The 17,886-nt window shown below is 43.0% G+C and overlaps 1 protein-coding gene across 4 annotated transcripts in view; it reads left to right on the top strand.

The window, feature by feature from the left end:
• The window catches only part of pam (peptidylglycine alpha-amidating monooxygenase), a 347,354-nt gene that overhangs the window by 145,691 nt on the left and 183,777 nt on the right, over positions 1–17,886 (top strand). For all 4 annotated transcript variants that reach the window (XM_041185953.1, XM_041185952.1, XM_041185950.1 and 1 more), the window contains 2 exons: positions 7,070–7,161; positions 17,091–17,174. In XM_041185953.1, the coding sequence (XP_041041887.1) occupies positions 7,070–7,161; positions 17,091–17,174 (176 nt within the window). The remainder of the gene's footprint in view (positions 1–7,069; positions 7,162–17,090; positions 17,175–17,886) is intronic.

The raw sequence follows: 17,886 nt of genomic DNA, 5'->3' as shown, positions 1-17,886 counted from the left end.
ATGAGATGCAGCCAACCTTTGATACTAAGCAAAAACAGAAAATGCTGGAAAAACTCAACAGGTCTAACAGCATCTGTGGAGAGAAAAACAAAGTTAACACTTAAAGTCCATATAACTCTTCTTCAGAGCTAAAGAGAAGTAAAAATGTGATGAAATTTATACTGTTTAAGTGGGGGGGTGTGGAGCAGGTGAAGATGGATAGAAGGCCAGCGATAGATGGGGACAAAGGAGGGATTGGCAAAGATGTCGTGAACAAAAGGACAAAAGGGGTGTTAATGGTAGTGGTAAAGGCTAAAGGAGGTGTTGATAGTGGCATTAAGGTAAGAAAGCAGAATGTGATAATAACAGTACAAGGGTAAGCACTCTAAAAAGAACAACATGAACAAGTGACAGATGATCCTGGTGGGGTGGGGGGAGGGGACAGTGGTGGGGGCAAAAGATCGAAAATGGGATAAAAGGTGGGGATAAAACAATGAATAAATCAATAAAAATGAAAATAAATAAAAATAAGTGGATATTCACCAAGGCTTCTTCGACACCACTTTCCAAACCCATGGCCACTACCATCTAGAAGGACAAGGATAGCAGATAGATGGGAACACCACCGTCTGCAAGTTCCCCTCCAAGCCACTCACCATCCTGACTTGGAAATATATCACTGTTCTTTCACTGTCGCTGGGTCAAAATCCTGGAACTCCCTTCCTAACAGCACTGTAGGTGTACCTGCAACACGTGGACTGCAGTGGTTCAAGAATGCAGCTCATCACCACCTTCTCAAGGGCAACTAGGGATGTGAAATAAATGCTGGCCCAGCTAGCAAAGCCCACCTCTTATGAATGAATTAAAAAAAAACACCATTCACGGCTCCTCAGAAACTGAAGCAGCCCGTGTCCATATGCAGCAGGATCTGGACAATATTCAGGCTTGTGCTGATTAGTAGCAAGTAGCAGGCAATGGCCATCTCCAACAAGAGAAAATCTAACTATCTTGCCTTGACATTGAATGACGTACCATCACTGAATCCCCCTATATCAACATCCTGGGAATTTACCATTGATCAGAAACCGAACTGGACTAGCCATATAAATACTGTGGCTACAAGAGTAGGTCAGATGCTTGGAACTCTATTGACAGTAACTCACCTCCTGTCTCCCCAAGGCCTGTCCACCACCTACAAGCCACAAGTCAGGAGTGTGATGGAATACTCTCCACTGGCTTGGTTGAGTGGGCAGCTCCCATAACACTCAAGAAGTTTGACACCATTCAGGACAAAGCAGCCTGCTAGATTGGCACCAAATCTACCACTCCCTTCACCACTGACACACAATGGCAGCAGTGTGTAACATCTACAAGATGCAACTGCAGCAACTCACCAAGACTCCTTCGACAGCACCTTACAAACATACAATCTCTACCTCCTAGAAGGAGAGCAGATGCTTGGGAACACCACCACCTTCAAGTTCCCTTCCCAAGTCACAGACCACCCTGACTTAGAAGGAAATCAGCCTTCCTTCACTGTTGCTGATTCAAAATTCTGGAACTCCTTTCCTAACAGCACAGTGCGTATTCCTACAACGCATGGACTTCAGTTTATGAAAGCAGCACACTACCACCTATGCTGATATTGCGGGATTCAGTGATGGTAATACCATTGAACAGCAAGGGTGATGGTTGGATTCTCTCTTGTTGGAGATGGTCATTGCCTGACACTTGTGTGACATGAATGTTACTTACCACTTGTTAGCCCAAGCCTGGATATTGTCTGCATTTAGACATGGACTGCTTCATCATCTGAGCAGTCGTAAATGGTGCTGAACATTGTGCAATCATCAGTCAACATCCCCACTCCGGACCTCATGATGGAAGGACGGTCATTGCTGAAGATGGTTGGACCAAGGACACTGCCCTGAGGAACTGTTGCAGTGATGTCCAGGAGCTGAGACGACTGATGCCCAACAACCACAACCATCTTCCTTCGTGCTAGGTATGACTCCAACCAGTGGAGAGTTTCCCCCCGATTCCCATTGCCTCCAGTTTTGCTGGAGCTCCTTGATGCCACACTCAGTCAAATGCGGCCTTGATGTCAAGGGCAATCACTCTCCCCTCACCTTGAGAGCTCAGCTCTTTGGTCCATGTGTGAACCAAGGCTGTAATGAGGTCAGGAACTGAATTGCCCTGGCGGAACCCAAACTGGGCATCATTGAGCAGGTTACTGCTAAGCAAGTGCCGTTGTTTGCACTGTTGGTGACTTCTTCCAATACTCTACTGATGATTGAGAGTAAACTGATGGGGCGGTAATTGGCCGGGTTGGATTTGCCCTGCTTTTTTGTGTACAGGACATTTCTGAGCAATTTTCATCATTGCTGGGTAGATGCCAGTGTTGTAGCTGTACTGGAACAGCTTGGCTAGGGGCATGGCAAGTTCTGGAGCACAAGCCTTCAGAACTATTGTAGGAATATTGTCAGGGCCCATAGCCTTTGCAGTATCTAGTGCTCTCATCTGTTTCTTGATATCACGTGGAGTGAATGGTATTGAACATAATTATCAGCAAACATCCCCACTTCTGACTTATGATGGAGGGAAGGTCATTAATGAAGCAGCTGAAGATGTTTGACCCTAAGACATTATCCTGAGGAATCTTTGCACCAATGTCCTGGAGCTGAGATGATTAACCTCCAACAACCACAACTACCTCCATTTGTGCTAGGCATGACTCCAGCCAGCGGACAGTTTTCCCCCAATTCCGATTGCATCCAGTTTTGTTAGGGCTCCTTGATGCCACACTCAGTCAAATGATGCCTTGATGTCAAGGGCAGTCACTCTCACCTCACGTCTGGAGTTCAGCTGTTCTGTCCATGTTTGGACCAAGGCTGCAAGGAGGTCAGGAGCTGAGTGGCCCTGGTGAAATGCATACTGAGCATGAGTGAGCAGGTTATTGCTGAGTAAGTGCTGCTTGATAGCACTATCAGTGACACTTTCCACCATCCTGCTGTTGATCGAAAGTAGACTGATGGCAAGCTAATGGGCTGGGTTGGATTTCACCTTTTTGTGGCAAGGATGTACCCTAGGCAATTCTTCACATTGTAGGGTAGATTCTTGTGCTGTAGCTGTTCTCGAACAGCTTGGTTAGGAATGCAGCTGGTGTTGGAGCAGAAGTCTTCTGTACTTTTGCCAGAATGTTGTCAGGGCCCATAGCCTTTGCAGTATCCAGTGCCTTCAGCCGTTTCTTGATACCACATAGAATTAATCAAATTGGGGTGAAGATTGGCATTTGTGGTGCTGGGGACCTCTGGAGGAGGCCAAGATGGATCATCTATTCAGCACTTCTGGCTGAAAATTGCTACAAATGCTTCAGTCTTGTCTTCTGCAGTGATATGCTGGGCTGCCCCATCATTGAATATGGAGATGTTTTTGGAGCCTCCTCCAGTTGACTGGTTAATTGTCCACCACCATTCAAGACTGGATGTGGCAGGACTGCAGAGCTTAGATCTGATACATTGGTGTGGGATCACTTCGCTCTGTCTATCGTATGCTGCTTCCATTGTTCGACAAGCAACTTATCCTGTGTTATAGCTTTACATTTCATTTGACACCTCGTTTTTAGGTATGTCTGGTGTTGGCATGCCCTCCTGCACTCTTCATTGAGCCAGGGTTGATCCCTTGGCTTGAAGGTAGTAGTAGAGTGGGGATATGCTGGGCCATGAGGTTACAGATTGTGATTGTATATAATTCTGTTGCTGATTGCCCACAGTGCCTCATGGATGCCCAGTCTTGAGTTGCTAGATCTGTTGAAAATCAATCCCATTTATCATAGTTGTAGTGCCACACAACCCAATGGAGGGTATACTCAACGTGAAGATGGGACTTGGTCTCCACAAGGATTGTGCGGTGGTCATTCCTCCCAGTACTGTCATGGACAGTTGCATCTGCAACAGGTAGATCGGTGAAGATGAGGTCAAAATGGCTTTTCCCTCTTGTTGGTTCCTTCACCACCTGCTGAAGACCCAGTCAAACTGTTATGTCTTTTTGGACCCAACTAGCTCAATCTGCAGTAGTGCTACTGAGTCACTCTTGCTGATGGACATTGAAGTGCCCTATCCAGAATACATTCTGTGCCCTTGTCAAAGGAAGCCTTCAGTGCTTCCTCCAATTTGTTTTCAACGTGGAGTACTGATTCATCACCTCAGTGGGGACGGTAAGTGGTAACCAGCAGGAGGTTTCCTTGCCCACATTTGACTTGATGCCATGTGACTTCATGGGGTCCAGAGTCGATGTTGAGGACTCCTAGGGACATCTCCAACCTGACTGCATATCACTGTGCCACCACTTCTGGGTCTGTGTTGTCAGTGGAACAGGACATACCCAACGATAGTGGTGTCTGGGACATTGTCTGTAACTATGATTCCCTGAGTGTGACTGTATCAGGCTGTTGTTTGACTAGTCTGTGGGATAGCTCACCCAAATTTTGCATAAGCTGACAAATATTAGTAAGGAAGACTTTGCAGGGTCAACAAGGCTGGGTGTGCCATTCTCGTTTCCATGCCTAGGTTGATACTGGGTGGTCCTTCTGGTTTCATTCCTTGTAGACTTGGTAGTGATTTGATACAACTGCTAGGCTACTTCAGAGGGAATTTTAAAAGTCAACCACATTGCTGTGGGTTTGGAGTCAAATCTAGGCCAGTCCAGGTAAGGAAGGCAGATTTTCATCCCGAATGAATCAGATGTGTTTTTGTGACAATCGACAATGGTTTTGTGGTCACCATTGGACTAGCTTTTCATTCCAGATTTATTGTTAGTTGAATTTAAACCCCACTAGCTGCCATGTTGGTATTTGAACCAGTGTCCCCAGAGCATTAGCCTAAGCCTCTGGATCACTAGTCCAGTGACATTAGCACTATTCTACCGCCTCCCCCAAATGAATTGGTGTTGAATGTGAAGGGTAGAAGGGTACATTATCTCTTGTTGGAGATAATCATTACCTTGCACTTGTGTGGCGTGAATGTTACTTGTCACTTATCAGCCCAAGGCTGAATGTTGCCCAAGTCTTGTTGCATATGGACATTGGCTGCTTCAGTACCTGAGGAGCTACAAGTGGTACTCAACATTTGTGACCTTATGTTGGAGGGAAGGTCATTGATGAAGCAGTTGAAGATGGTTGGGCCTAGGACACTACCCTGAAGAATTCCTGCGATGATGTACTGCAACTGAGATTGACCTTCAACAACCACAGCCATCTTCCTTTGTGTAAAATGACTCCAACCAGTGGAGAGTTCCCTCCCCCCTCCCCGATTACCATTGAGTTCAATTTTGTACACAAAGATTCTTAGCCAACTTCATAGGGGGCTGTCCTCAGCTGCTTTATGGCTGGTTGTCTTAAATGTATTTAATTTATTTTCAAGTTGTCAGTTTGTTCACCCCTGTTCATGTGCATTTTTGGGGGTGCTGTTCTAGCTGTTGCTACTGGACCCTGCACGTGTTGCCAATAGGTTGCCACTGGACTTTGAGACCTGTATTATAATCCCCTCCTCCATTCCCTCCCCCTCAGTTGCCTCATCTTCTTCCCCTTAACCCCTTGAGTCCTCCCCCTGCTTTTAGGCCCCCACTTGATTTCTGTTCCTCAGCCCTTTGCACTCCTACACTCCCTGCTCTCCTACTCGCTTTTCTTCTGACCCACCTTTGCCAGTTAACCACCCTTCTCACCTCCATTCTTGTTAGAACTCCAATTTGGCATCACTGGAACCTCTGGGTTCCAGCTAGCATCCTTGAATTCTCTTCTTGCCCCAATCTCAACTCCCGCCACACTTGTAACTTTCTTCTCTATGTTACAGCCGTCCTTAGCTTCTAATGTTGTGCGACAATGCATCTCCCCTGTCCACCAATCCCAACTCTAAGACTGCTTTACTTTCTCTCATCTTTGCTCCTCCAGGCCATCAACTTTCTCAAGTTTTTCTCCCATCAGCAGCCTCTAATTCTCAAGTTACTTCATCTTCTCTTCTACATTTTGTTTTAATCTCTTTCGTCTGATGTTCTAAATCACAAAATAAATTTCCAGTTTTGCTTGCTCAGCCTTTTGATTATGAATGGTTATTTGAGGCATGTTTTGTGCAGCAAATAAGTGTTTTGTTCACTTTAATATAATGAGACTAATGTAACCTACATCATCTTGTTAATAATTAAAGTGTTGATTGTTAATATGTACGTTATGTAAGAGTATAGCACGTCTGGTAATTTTTGTCTTAATTATGTTTCTTTAATTTTTCTAAATATTAATAACTTTCTACCAACCTGTAAGACTCCCCAGCATCTGTTTGCACAATTTGTGACATAGCAGAGCTGTTTCCAGATTTATAAAATTCTTCTGTAGTGATAAATGAGGCTCCACCACATCATCATCCCTTGGTATCCTGTTGTGTGGTTCCGTGGTTATCAGCCTTAGACTGTTCAGCTGTGGAGGGAATCAAACCTGAGCCCCATTCAGTCTTCAGCTAACACTTACATACATACCTCTGCATTTTCCAGCAAAAGTTACTATCTAGTGATAAGGGACTGGGAATCTGGTTGATTTGATTCCATTCTAAAATTAGGGATGGTAGGTATCATTTTAACACTGAACTAATGCAATGCTTTTAAGGTTGCCATTCACTCTGAAATGCAGTCAACTGGCACGAGTAACGGGAGTTCAGTTTTACAGTAAAAATTTGGTTTTAGTAAACATGGGTCATTGTGATAAAATATCTTCTTCTTCCTATGACAAACACATTTTGTAAATCAATGAGAACTGTCATATGGATTTGTTTTAAAGAAATATAAAACAATTATCTAGAAATTGGAAGTTCCTGGTGTGTCTTAATTAATTTTGGATAGCAGTGTAGAGATAGCAGTATGAAACTTAAGTAGGGTGATTTGCCATTAGTTTGATTGCAAGAAGTAAATGCATCTGCTTTTAAAGAGAGACTACCATCTGAACAATTGTGTTGTGAAGTACTATTGTACCATTAGCAACTTCAAAAGTTGTTTTTGACAGCAACACTTTCATCATTATTCACTCCATTTGTTTCTCCTTTTCCAGGGACTGTGGCGGTAGATATGGCACTTGCTTAGATGAAGCTAAAATCATGTATGCATGGGCTAGAAACGCTCCACCCACACGATTACCTGCTGGTATGTCTTTTTTTGAAATTAATTGCGTGTAAATGCGGATTGTTTATATCAATACCTGTATCGTTTTTAATTTACCCTTCACTATTCTCTTTCTACCATCTCCTCAGGATGTACCCAAAAATCTATCATAACCAAGGTTCCCTCTAAGTTGCATGGGTACACTGCTGTGCAATGATCTTCAACTTATGCAGTGAAACAAACAGGCCATGCACAACAAAGACAAATTGGAGGGATCATTGTCCATTGATTTTTTCCTCCTGCCCCTTGGTGAAATCATTCACAAATGTAGGAACATGGGACTTTGGAGCAGGAGTAGGCCATCCAGCCTTTTGAGTCTGCTCCACCATTCGATAAGGTAATAGATGATCAGAAATGTAATCAAAACTCCTCTTTCATGTCTGCCCTCCCATAACCCTTGACTCCCTTGTCTATCAAAATCTGTCCAATATGTGACTAGCTCCAGTCAATATGGGATCATAAACACTGATACCTAGCTCTGTCTCTTCATCACCTCTCTTGACCCCTTCCTTCACTGCCTCTGTGCTGTCACATCACTTGTCAAGTGTTCATTATTGGATGAGCCCCAATTTTCTCCAACTAAAGAAAGGATGAACTCGCATGTATACAGCGCCTTTTGTGACCTCACAATCTCCCAAAATGCATCACAGCCTAATTGTTACCATTAAGTTGTAATCGTTACATCCTCTAAAACAGCAGCCAATTTTTGTACAGCAAATTTCCACACCAACAGCATTGAGCTAAATAACCAGAAATTATAAAACAAAAACAGAATTACCTGGAAAAACTCGGCAGGTCTGGCAGCATCGGCGGAGAAGAATAAAGTTGATATTTCGAGTCCTCATGACCCTTCAACAGATTCAACAGAAATTATATTTAGCTGTGTTGATTGAGGGTGTGGAAAGGGGAAAATACTTGACAGCCTTATTCCCCATAATATTTCGTAGAAAAATGGAATCACATGGCAGAAGGAGACCTTACAGCTCACCATGCTCTTTGGTAGTGCTATCAGTTGGTCCCACTCCCCTGCTCTTTCCCTATAGCCCTGCAGATTTTTCTTTTTCAAATATATATACACTTCTCTTTTTAAAGTTAATATTGAATCTGTTTCCACCATCCCTTTAGGCAATGTGTTCCAGATCATCTCAACTTGCTGTGTGAAAGCAAAAGAAGCTCCTTATTTGCCTTTGGGTTTTTTTCCCAATTAAATCTGCACCCACTGCTTACTGACCTGATGGTTGGTAAGAAATAATTTTTCCATATTTATCAAAATCCTTCATAATTTAGAACACTTCTATTATTATTATACTTCCTAACAGCTCTGTGGATGTCCCTACGCCACCTGGATGCTTCTATACTTCAGGTCAAGGATTTTGTGAATTTATCCAATCCCTTTTTTTTTGTGAGACTGACTTTGAAGAACAGACCTCCTGGCAATATTTTCCAGTATAAGCCTTTTTTGAAATAAATCTTTGAAGGCATCCATTTAGGCAGCAACTAAATAGCTAAGCAAGGCCATTTTTGACTGTAACTGTTTCTCCCACTCCACTGCAGAACCACATTGAGTGAAGTGAGTGTTGTCAATGAAAGTTGATTCACAACAAGGGGAGTAACCTTAAAATGAAAGCTGGGTCATTAAGGGGTGATGCTAGGAAGCTTTTATTCATATAAAAGGTGGTGAGTTTATTGACAATAGTGAACAGTATGCACAAGTGATTAACACCAGGCTGTGCAACTAATTCTCCTTAACCTTCCTAACCCTGCCGCTGTGTCTTGGTGCTGCCCGGCCATCCACAAAGGAGCTGGAGACAGTCTGCTGACTGCGATGCCCTGTCTGTGATGATCTTGGTGGACGTCCTCTGAAGGGCCGAGACCTGGAGGGCCTGCTTTCTCTCTTCCCCAAAAAACTATTGAGGCGCGGTCAATTGGAAACAAGATTAGTAGATTTTTGGAAGGCAAGGATAGGGACCAAGGTGATGTTGAGGTACAGATAAATTATGATCCAATTGAATGGTGAAATAGGCTTTGAAGGTCTGAATGACTGTTTATGCCTCATTGACAGTGGTGAATGAGACAGACAGAGAATGCCAGCAATGCCTTGAAATATATCCACCCTCTTTGAGTCCAGCTGTTAATCCATCCTGGTACAATATTTTCCCACTCAAAAGTCAATTCCCCCATTTACAAAATCTGAAAAATCTGTCTCAAATAAAGTGACCCTACAACCAGTGCACAAAAGAAATATTTTGAGTTAACAATTGTGGGAGCAGTTCCAACTGGAGTGTGTGGACTATTTATTTAAGTGCATTGCCCCCTTGAATTTTTTTCCTTGCACAGCTGCACATGAATGGTAATTGAAAGGGGCTGGCTTATGTGTGGCCTTCACAGAGACTTTTGTGCACCAATGCATAGAACATTGGTTCCATGATGGAAGAAGGAAGTATTTTTTCTGTAAAGTTGAAAGAAAAATAATTGCTCCAACCACCCCCCGCCGCCCCCGACTAACAAATCAGCCGATCTCTGAGAAGGTGATGAAATGCGCTGATAGCTCTGTCAGCTCTCAGAGCAGGAGTGCAGATGGCTGAATCCCACCTTAGTAATCTACAACACTGTGATCCTACTGCAGGGGGAGAACAGTGCTACAAAAGACTTGGAAATGTATCAGCCAGTTGCATTCCCACTGTGGGAAGTGGTAATGCTATCTGTCCATTTTCTTTTAAATCATCTGCTGCTTAAACCATTTGAAGGTAGGCCACAAGCTGCATTTGCTCATCAATTGGTCATTTGACCACATTAACTCTTTGTCGAAAATTAAATCAAAGAGAAAGTGGCTTTGTCACTGGACTAGTATTCCAGAGGCCCAGGATAGTGCTTTGAGGACCCGGGTTGAAATTTGAACCCAATAAAAGTCTGGAATTAAAAGTTTGATAAGGACCCCACAAAACCATTGCCGATGGTTTCACTAATGTCCTTTAGGGACGTTTTGGCCTATATGTGACTCCAGACCCACAGCGATGTGCTTGACTCTTAAATGCTCTCTGAACAAGGGCATTTAGGGCAATAAATGCTGGCCTAGCCAGCGACACCCACATGAATGAATATAAAAAAAACTGCTTTGTTTGCAAAATCTTCCAAAAGCCAGTGAGATTTTCCAGTTGTAATTAAGGATGAAGCAGTATTTCCTCAGATTGTTCTGTGCCTGAGAGCTGTCTGTGACTGATTTATTTGCTATAAAGACAAAGGCACAAATCTAGCCATAAAAATGAAATGGCGTGAATGATTTAGTAGGAACATTGAAATTAACATAGAACTTAGGCCATTTTTGGTCTTTCGAGTCTGCTCTGCCACCCACTAACATAATGGCTGATCTGATTGTGGTCTCGACTCCACCTTCCTGTTTGCCTCCATAACCGTTGACTCCTTTGTCTAACAAAATCTATCTAACTCAGCCTTGAATAAATTTAATGGCCCAGCTTTCACTGCTCTCTGGGGAACAGAATTCCACAGACTAATGACCCTTTGAAAGAAAAATATTTTCTCATTTCTGTCTTAAAGGAGACCTCTTATTCTTAGACTGTGCCGCCTGGTTCTAGCCTCTCCCATAAAAGGTAACATCCGCCTGGTATACACCTTATTAGTCTGGCTGTATTTCTGAAGAACAGTTCCGATTCTGGTAGAGACCGATAACTTTTATAGAGAAATTTGAGGTTCCCAATTATCAGCTGAAAGTTCTGTATGATGAACAATAGAGTCAGCACCTGCTCTGCTTCGGGTGCAGGACTGACTGTCTCTATCTCTTGCTCTTTGTCTCTCAGATGACTGCAGGTTACACAAAACAAAACCGCTGTCTGTGATGTTCATAGGTTTGTAGGGAAGCCTCTATCCTGATCTCAAAAGTGGCTCCTTCTGTCAACATTCTCGTGACAACATGAAACACATTAACCCTATATCTAGGTAGAAATGAGAATTGATTATTTTTGGCCTCAATTCCCTTTCATCCTAGAAGTGGAAGGATGGCTTACAGCACAACTGTTTCCAACCAGATACCTATAACACCTTTCTGGGACTTTGGGAGACTCTGTTTACTCATCGTACACTTAGACTGCAGCTATTGTCTCTATGCATAAATATCTTGCACCTTCTTAGTAAAACACTCCAAATCTTCCTTGGATCCTTAACAATCAGACCACCAAGCTTACTGTCAGACTGAAGAATGGGTCACGCGACCCCCTACATTTACCCTAAATTTAAAACTGCAGTCCCAAAATCTTATGATCTTATGATCCTCACAATTGTAACAACCAGAACCAGCTGCACCCAACCAAGTTGTTCCAATAGAGCTGTGATACTTTCCTGGGTTGGGGTAGACTGTGCTTGGTTATATTCACCACCCTTCCGCTAACTAAGCAACCTGGCATTCATTAGGTTCTGGATAACACCTAGACAGGACCATGTGAAGCAGACAAAGTTTGTGAAATCTCAGTGCCTAGTAATAACTATTGTTATGATCCCCATAGAGCCTGATAACTTTTTAAAAGAAGTGAAGTTCCCTGCAATCAACGAAAATTAACAAAGGACAATATTTCATGTTTTAAGACTTACTGTAGCAAACAAGCTAAAATCAACATAGATCAAACACTACTTAACAGGCAAAGAATACAACATTAAGTTCTAGGTTAATCCAGCTTTCCAACTGGCTCCTTTCTCCCTGCCATGCCTAGTTGAATCTTTGTGTCTCAGAAAATTGTTCCACTCTGCCTGAGTATTCCAGAACTGAAATTCATCAACAAGGCCCACCTTGGTGACTCCTGGTTCCTTAAGTCTTCAAAAGTCCTGCCTATTCTGTCGTCCTATTTTCAAACAGACAATCAGCTCTCATTAGCACCCTGCTTGGTTGCTAACATAAAACAATCTTTTCCTGCTCGCCCCAGCAGTTTTTTCCTTTCTCTTTCCATGTCTGTGCTCAAGAAATAGCTGTCCCATTTCTGTGTCAAGGTGTGAAAACTGTCACTTGCTTTTCAAAAGGTTTTGCTCTGGGTTCCTTTACCCATGCCAACCAGGTCACATCTGCCTGTTTCTGAGCAGAGGTTTAGTATGACCGCTATTCACTCGCCAGAGCATTCTGTTTCACTTTAAATTAAAAGCAACATTTTAAAGATAACAGTCTTATGAAGTCTGGTATTTGTAATAACATTTAGAACAAGGCAAAGCTCAGCAACATTTTGCTGGCCTTCAATATCATTATTATCATGTTCCCTACAGCCAACGTCATTGATCAGAAACCTGATCAGTTTTCTCAATGTTTTGACTCAAGAGCAGGTCAGACAATGGATACTTTGTGACATGTGTCTTACTACCTATCCCTTCAAAGCCTCTCCACCCTCTGCAAAGCTCAGGTCAGGAGTGTGATATGTTCACCGCTTACCTAGATGGTTGCGGCTGTAATAACACTCCGGAAGCTCACCAACACCTAGGACCAGTCACTTGATGAGAACCTTCATCGCCCTTAGTGAAAATTCTGCAGTTACCTAGCTAACAGCATTATGTGAGCACCATCAAGCAAGGATTGCGATGATTCACTGTACCTTATTGACTGAAGTGGAAACATCATTGTACTGAAGGAGAGAGTGGAATAGTAAATTGCATAAAGGAACTATTCCTAAAAAAAATTAGCTGAACTTCAGATGGAGATGTCCCTAGCCTCTGCATGTTAGTTGATGAACAGGAAGTAACGACTTAGAGTAAATGTGTGTTGCTTGGACAGGGAGATGATTGAGGTGGTGTACCACCAAGGCAAGTGATAAGTGCTTTTATTAATTAGCCCTCAGGATATGTGTATTTCTGACAAGGTTGCCATTTATTGCTCATCCCTAGTTGCCTTGTGAAGGTGGCTGTCTTTTTGATAAAAGCAAAATACTGCAATGCTGGAAATTTGAAATAAAAGCAGGAATGCTGGAAATGCATTGCAGGTCAGAAAGCATCAGTGGAGAAACAGAGTTAATATTTCACGTTGATGACTTCTCATCAGAACTGGAAAAACTTAACTTTTAAGTAAGTGAAAGGGGAGATAATGGCAAAAGAACAAAAGGGAAAGTCTCTGATAGGGTGGTAGATAGGAGAGATTAAATGACACAAGAGTTAGTGGTGCAGTGTCAAAGGGATTTTAATAGGACAAGTTAAGAAACAAATTATGTTTCCAGAGGTGTGAATGACAGAATGATGAACAGCTGCAGTCTTGAAGCAAAAACAAGGGAAAAAACAAGACTGAAACAGAAAAAGGAAACAAAATGGAATTATGGTTTGAAAATGTTGAACTCGGTGTTGAATTGGAAGGCCGTTGAGTACCCAGTTGAGAGATGAGGTACTGTTACTCGAGTTTATGTTGAGCCTTCACAGGAACGCTGCAAGAGGCCAAGGATAGAGAGGTCAGCGTGAGAGCAAGGTGGGGAGTGAAAATGTCAGGGTCCGGAAGCTCGGGGTCTTGCTTGCGGACTAAATGGAAGTGTTCCTCAAAGTGGTTACCCAATTTGCATTTGGTCTCCCCATTGTAGAGCACACCACATTGTGAGCAGAGAACACTGTATACTAAATTGAAAGAGGTAATTATAAATTACTGTTTCACAGGGAATCAGCAATTGGGGCCTTGGACAATGAGGCGCGAGTAGGTATAAGCACAGGTTTTTCATCTCCTGTGCTTGCATGGAGAGGTGCTATGGGGAGGTGCTATGGGGAGGGCGTGATTGAGAAGTGGACCAGGGTATCACACAGGGAATAGTTCCTAGGGAATGTTGAACAGGGAGGGGAAGATTTGTTTGATGGCATCAGACTGGAAATGGCAGAAATGGTGGGGGATTATCTATTGAATATGAAAGTTGGTGGGGTGAAAAGGGAGAACAAGGGTAACCTTTTCGTGGGTCTGGGAGGGGGGGATGGGTGAAAGCAGAATTGTGGGAAGTTGGACAGACACAATTGAGGGCACTGTCAACAATGCTGGGGGGCGGGGGAGGGGATGGGGTGGTGTTTCCCCAATGAGGAAAGAGGAAGACATATCAGGAGCGCTGATATGAAATGTTGCATCATCAGAGATACAACCAAAACAGAGAAACTGGGAGAATGGGATGGGGTACTTGGAGGAAGCAGGGTGTGAGGGAGTATAGTCAAAGCAACTGTGGAGTCAGTGGGCTTATAGTAAATATATGTAGATAGCTTATCCACATAAATGGAAACAGAGAAGTGGAGGAAGGTTAGAGTCGGAGTTGAACCATGTGTAGGTGAGAGAAGGGTAGAAATTGGAAGAAAAGTTGATGAAAGTTTCCATTTCGGGGCAAAAGCAGGAAACGACACCAATACAGTTATCAATGTATCAAAAAAAGAGGTGAGAGAAGGGACCTGTGCAGGACTGGAGTAAGAAATGTTCCAAATATCCCAGAAAAAGGCAGGCATAACTAGGACCCATGCAGGTACCCATGGCAACACTTTTTTATTTGGAGGAAGTGGCTAGAGATTAAGAAGTTGTTGTTCAATGGGAGAAAAGTTCAGCCAGGCAGCAGAGGGTGGTGGTGGATGGAGACTGGCTGGGCTTTGTTCAAGGAAGAAGTGGAGTGCCCTCTCACTGTCCTAATAGTGAATGGAGATGTTGAGACATCATGGTGAAGGGGTGACGGATCGAGCCAGGAAACTGGAAATTGTTAAAGTGGTAAAGGGCATTGGAAGACTCATGGATGCAATTGGAAAGAGACTGAGCAGGGGGAAAAAAGTAGAATCAAGACGGGAAGAAATCAGTTCAGTGGGGCAGGACCAGGCTGAAATGTTACGTCTGCCAGGACAATCCTGTTTGTGGATCTAAGGAAGGCGGTAGAAGCGAGCTGTTTGGGGTTGAGGGTCTGAAAGGTTGGATGGAGGCAGTGGAAGAAAGATCTCCAGAGGAGATGAGCTCAGTGATAGACATGGGGCAATGGCTTGATGTTTGGTGGTGGGGCCATGATCCAGGGAGAGGCAGGAGAAAGTGTTACGAGTGTTGGGATTTGGCTTCTGCAAGGTAGCGGTCGGTTCGTCAAACAACAATAGCGCCACCCTTATCAGGTTTGATAATGTTAAGATTGGAACTGAGAGAACAGAGTGCAGCAAGTTCAGAGGCTATCTTCCTGAAATACTTGCATTTCAGTTAACATGTTGTAAAAGATGTTAAATATACATACTTTCATACCATGTTTGGAATGCTAGTTCATGAAGATAGCAGAATTCTATACTTTCTACTTAGAAAATCCAGATTATTAATTCTGGTCAACTTCCTTGAATTACGTTACTGCCGACCATTCATGGACCGACTGGGAATGGTGATCAGTTTTTCCCTTTTGATGACAGTTTACAATGCAAATCAGTGTGAAAAACAAAAACATGGTTCAGCTCATAACCCAGTGAATATGCAATATAAATTTATAGTTCTCCTTGTTGGTAATGTCACAACTCACTGGGGATAGTGCACTGGAGTATTAAGCCCCCCTGCTCCCCGAGCTGTGACAAATGTGAAAAGTTTGATCAAACCGCCTAATTGTTTAATGTAGGTTAACAGAATACGAGCACCAGGTTTGTAAACTTAATGGGCAGAATCTTCAGGCTGGCGTGCGGGTGGCAACTGGACGCATGCCCGCCATTAATTAAAGGCCTTGTTAAGGCCATTAGCTCTCCAATCCACTAGGATTTTGAAGGACCCGTGCGAACTTTGGGTCGGCGCACAGGCCCAACAGGCAGGCAGGTAAGTGATTTTTTTACAAACCTCATCCAGTGGCGGGATGGGGTTAGATATTGGGTTTAAAAACTTTTAATAAAGTGTTTGTGTTCTTCACTAACATGTCCCATCTCGTGTGACATTTTCACGAGGGGGATATGTTAATGATTATTAAATTTTTCTATTTTTAGAGTTTCACAGAGTTTCAGCAATCTCCCTGAGGCAGCACTTTGCAGTTGGGGAATCCCCATCCGCCCGCTTCCCATCGGGCAACATGTTGGGCGGGCCTTAATTGGCCTACCCACTTAAAATGGTGGCGGGGTCCGTTTCGGCGGCGGCGATCAGCTATCCTCCCGTCGCCGAGTCAGTCGGGCTCGGCCATCCATCTAGGGCAAATTTCTGCCCAATAAGTAAATAACTGTTTGTTGAACAAATTTTCTTTAACCAGTGGCAGAAGAAAGAAATATAAATTGCTAATTTCTAACTCTATAACCTAAACTCGACCCCTTTTTAAATCCCTATACGCACACATACAAGACACACAAAACATGGATTTTAAGGGTGGGATAAAAGTGTTCAATAGCACCAGTTCCGGAGTACTGGATTCGATGGGTTGATTTTGATTGATGTCTTCTAAATTCCTTTCAGTTCTTTGTTGATGACATCTTCCCAGCACTTTCAGTCTTTAGCTTGCTGGTTTACCACTTGCTTTTCAATGTCTCTAAGTGATTTCCCCCTTTTCCTCTTGACAGGGTTTTTTCCGAGAGAGAGCAGGTTGCATAGATATGGGGGAAAAAAACAGCTAGCTATTATTGTTGAATTATTGGAATCTAACACACAGGAGAAAGAGGTTTTAGGTCTTTTCTCTTTTCAGGCTAGGAGCTTTTTTCCTGCTGCACTGCTCTCACACAAACCCTGGTCATCTGGTTAGGAGTCAAATAAAATATTGTTGCCAGGCAGTTCCCCAGTAGACTGGACGACTCCTAGGCACCATCCTGTCTTTCATGGCACACTCTGTTCCAGGACAGCAACATTGGAAATATCCCTCACCCTGTTTCAGTAGATATGTCTTTCAAACTGTAGCCATTGTAATTTTAATCCACAGTCCAACCAAAATAAAAAGATATGTTCTTTATAGTTAACAAACTAAATAAATGTGTGCTTTGTCTTTCTCCATTTCCAGATGTTGGCTTTAGAGTTGGTGGAAACACAGATATCAACTACATTGTTCTTCAGGTCCATTATGGAGATGTCACTGCATTTAGAGGTAAGAGGTCCCAACAACAGAAAAATAGTTGTAAAAATTGCATTTACAAATTATTCTGATATACAGTTGACATTTTATTAATTAAAATAAAAACCCACTGTCTGAGAATGCACCTGTATTTCAATACTCCCTTTTATTTATATTAAATACAGATGGTAACTAGGATATTTGATGGAAAATAAACAGATTACCAAGTATCTAAGAACATAAGGAAGTAGGAGCAGAAGTAGGCCATTCAGTTTCTTGAGCTTGCTCTGGCATTCAGTTCCATCATGGCTAATTTTCTGCCTCAACTCCACTTTCCTGCCCACTCTCCATATCCCTTGATTCCCTTAGATCAAAAATCTGTTGATCTCAGTCTTGAATATATTCATGCCTCTGACATGGACAATTCCAAAGATTCACGATCCTTTTGAGTGAATAAATTTATCTTCATCTGAGTCCTAAATGATTGACCCCCTACTTCTGAAGCTGCGCCCTCATATTCTAGATTCCCCAGTCAGGAGAAGGACCTTGGCAGTATCTGCCCTGTCAAGCCCCTTCAATTTCTTGTATGTTTCAATGAGATCACCTCTCATTATTTCTAAACTCCATCGAGTATGCTCTCAATTTACTTAGCCTATCATCATTGGACATGCTCTCAGTCCAGCGACAATGTAGTGAACCTTCGCTGTACTGCCTCCAGGGCGAAACAAGGCAAAACTGTGCACAG

Source organism: Carcharodon carcharias, chromosome 4 (genome assembly GCF_017639515.1).
Source record: "Carcharodon carcharias isolate sCarCar2 chromosome 4, sCarCar2.pri, whole genome shotgun sequence".
Classification (NCBI taxonomy): domain Eukaryota; kingdom Metazoa; phylum Chordata; class Chondrichthyes; order Lamniformes; family Lamnidae; genus Carcharodon; species Carcharodon carcharias.
The sequence above is the reverse complement of the archived record's forward strand: the minus strand, read 5'-3'. Positions and strand labels throughout refer to the sequence as shown.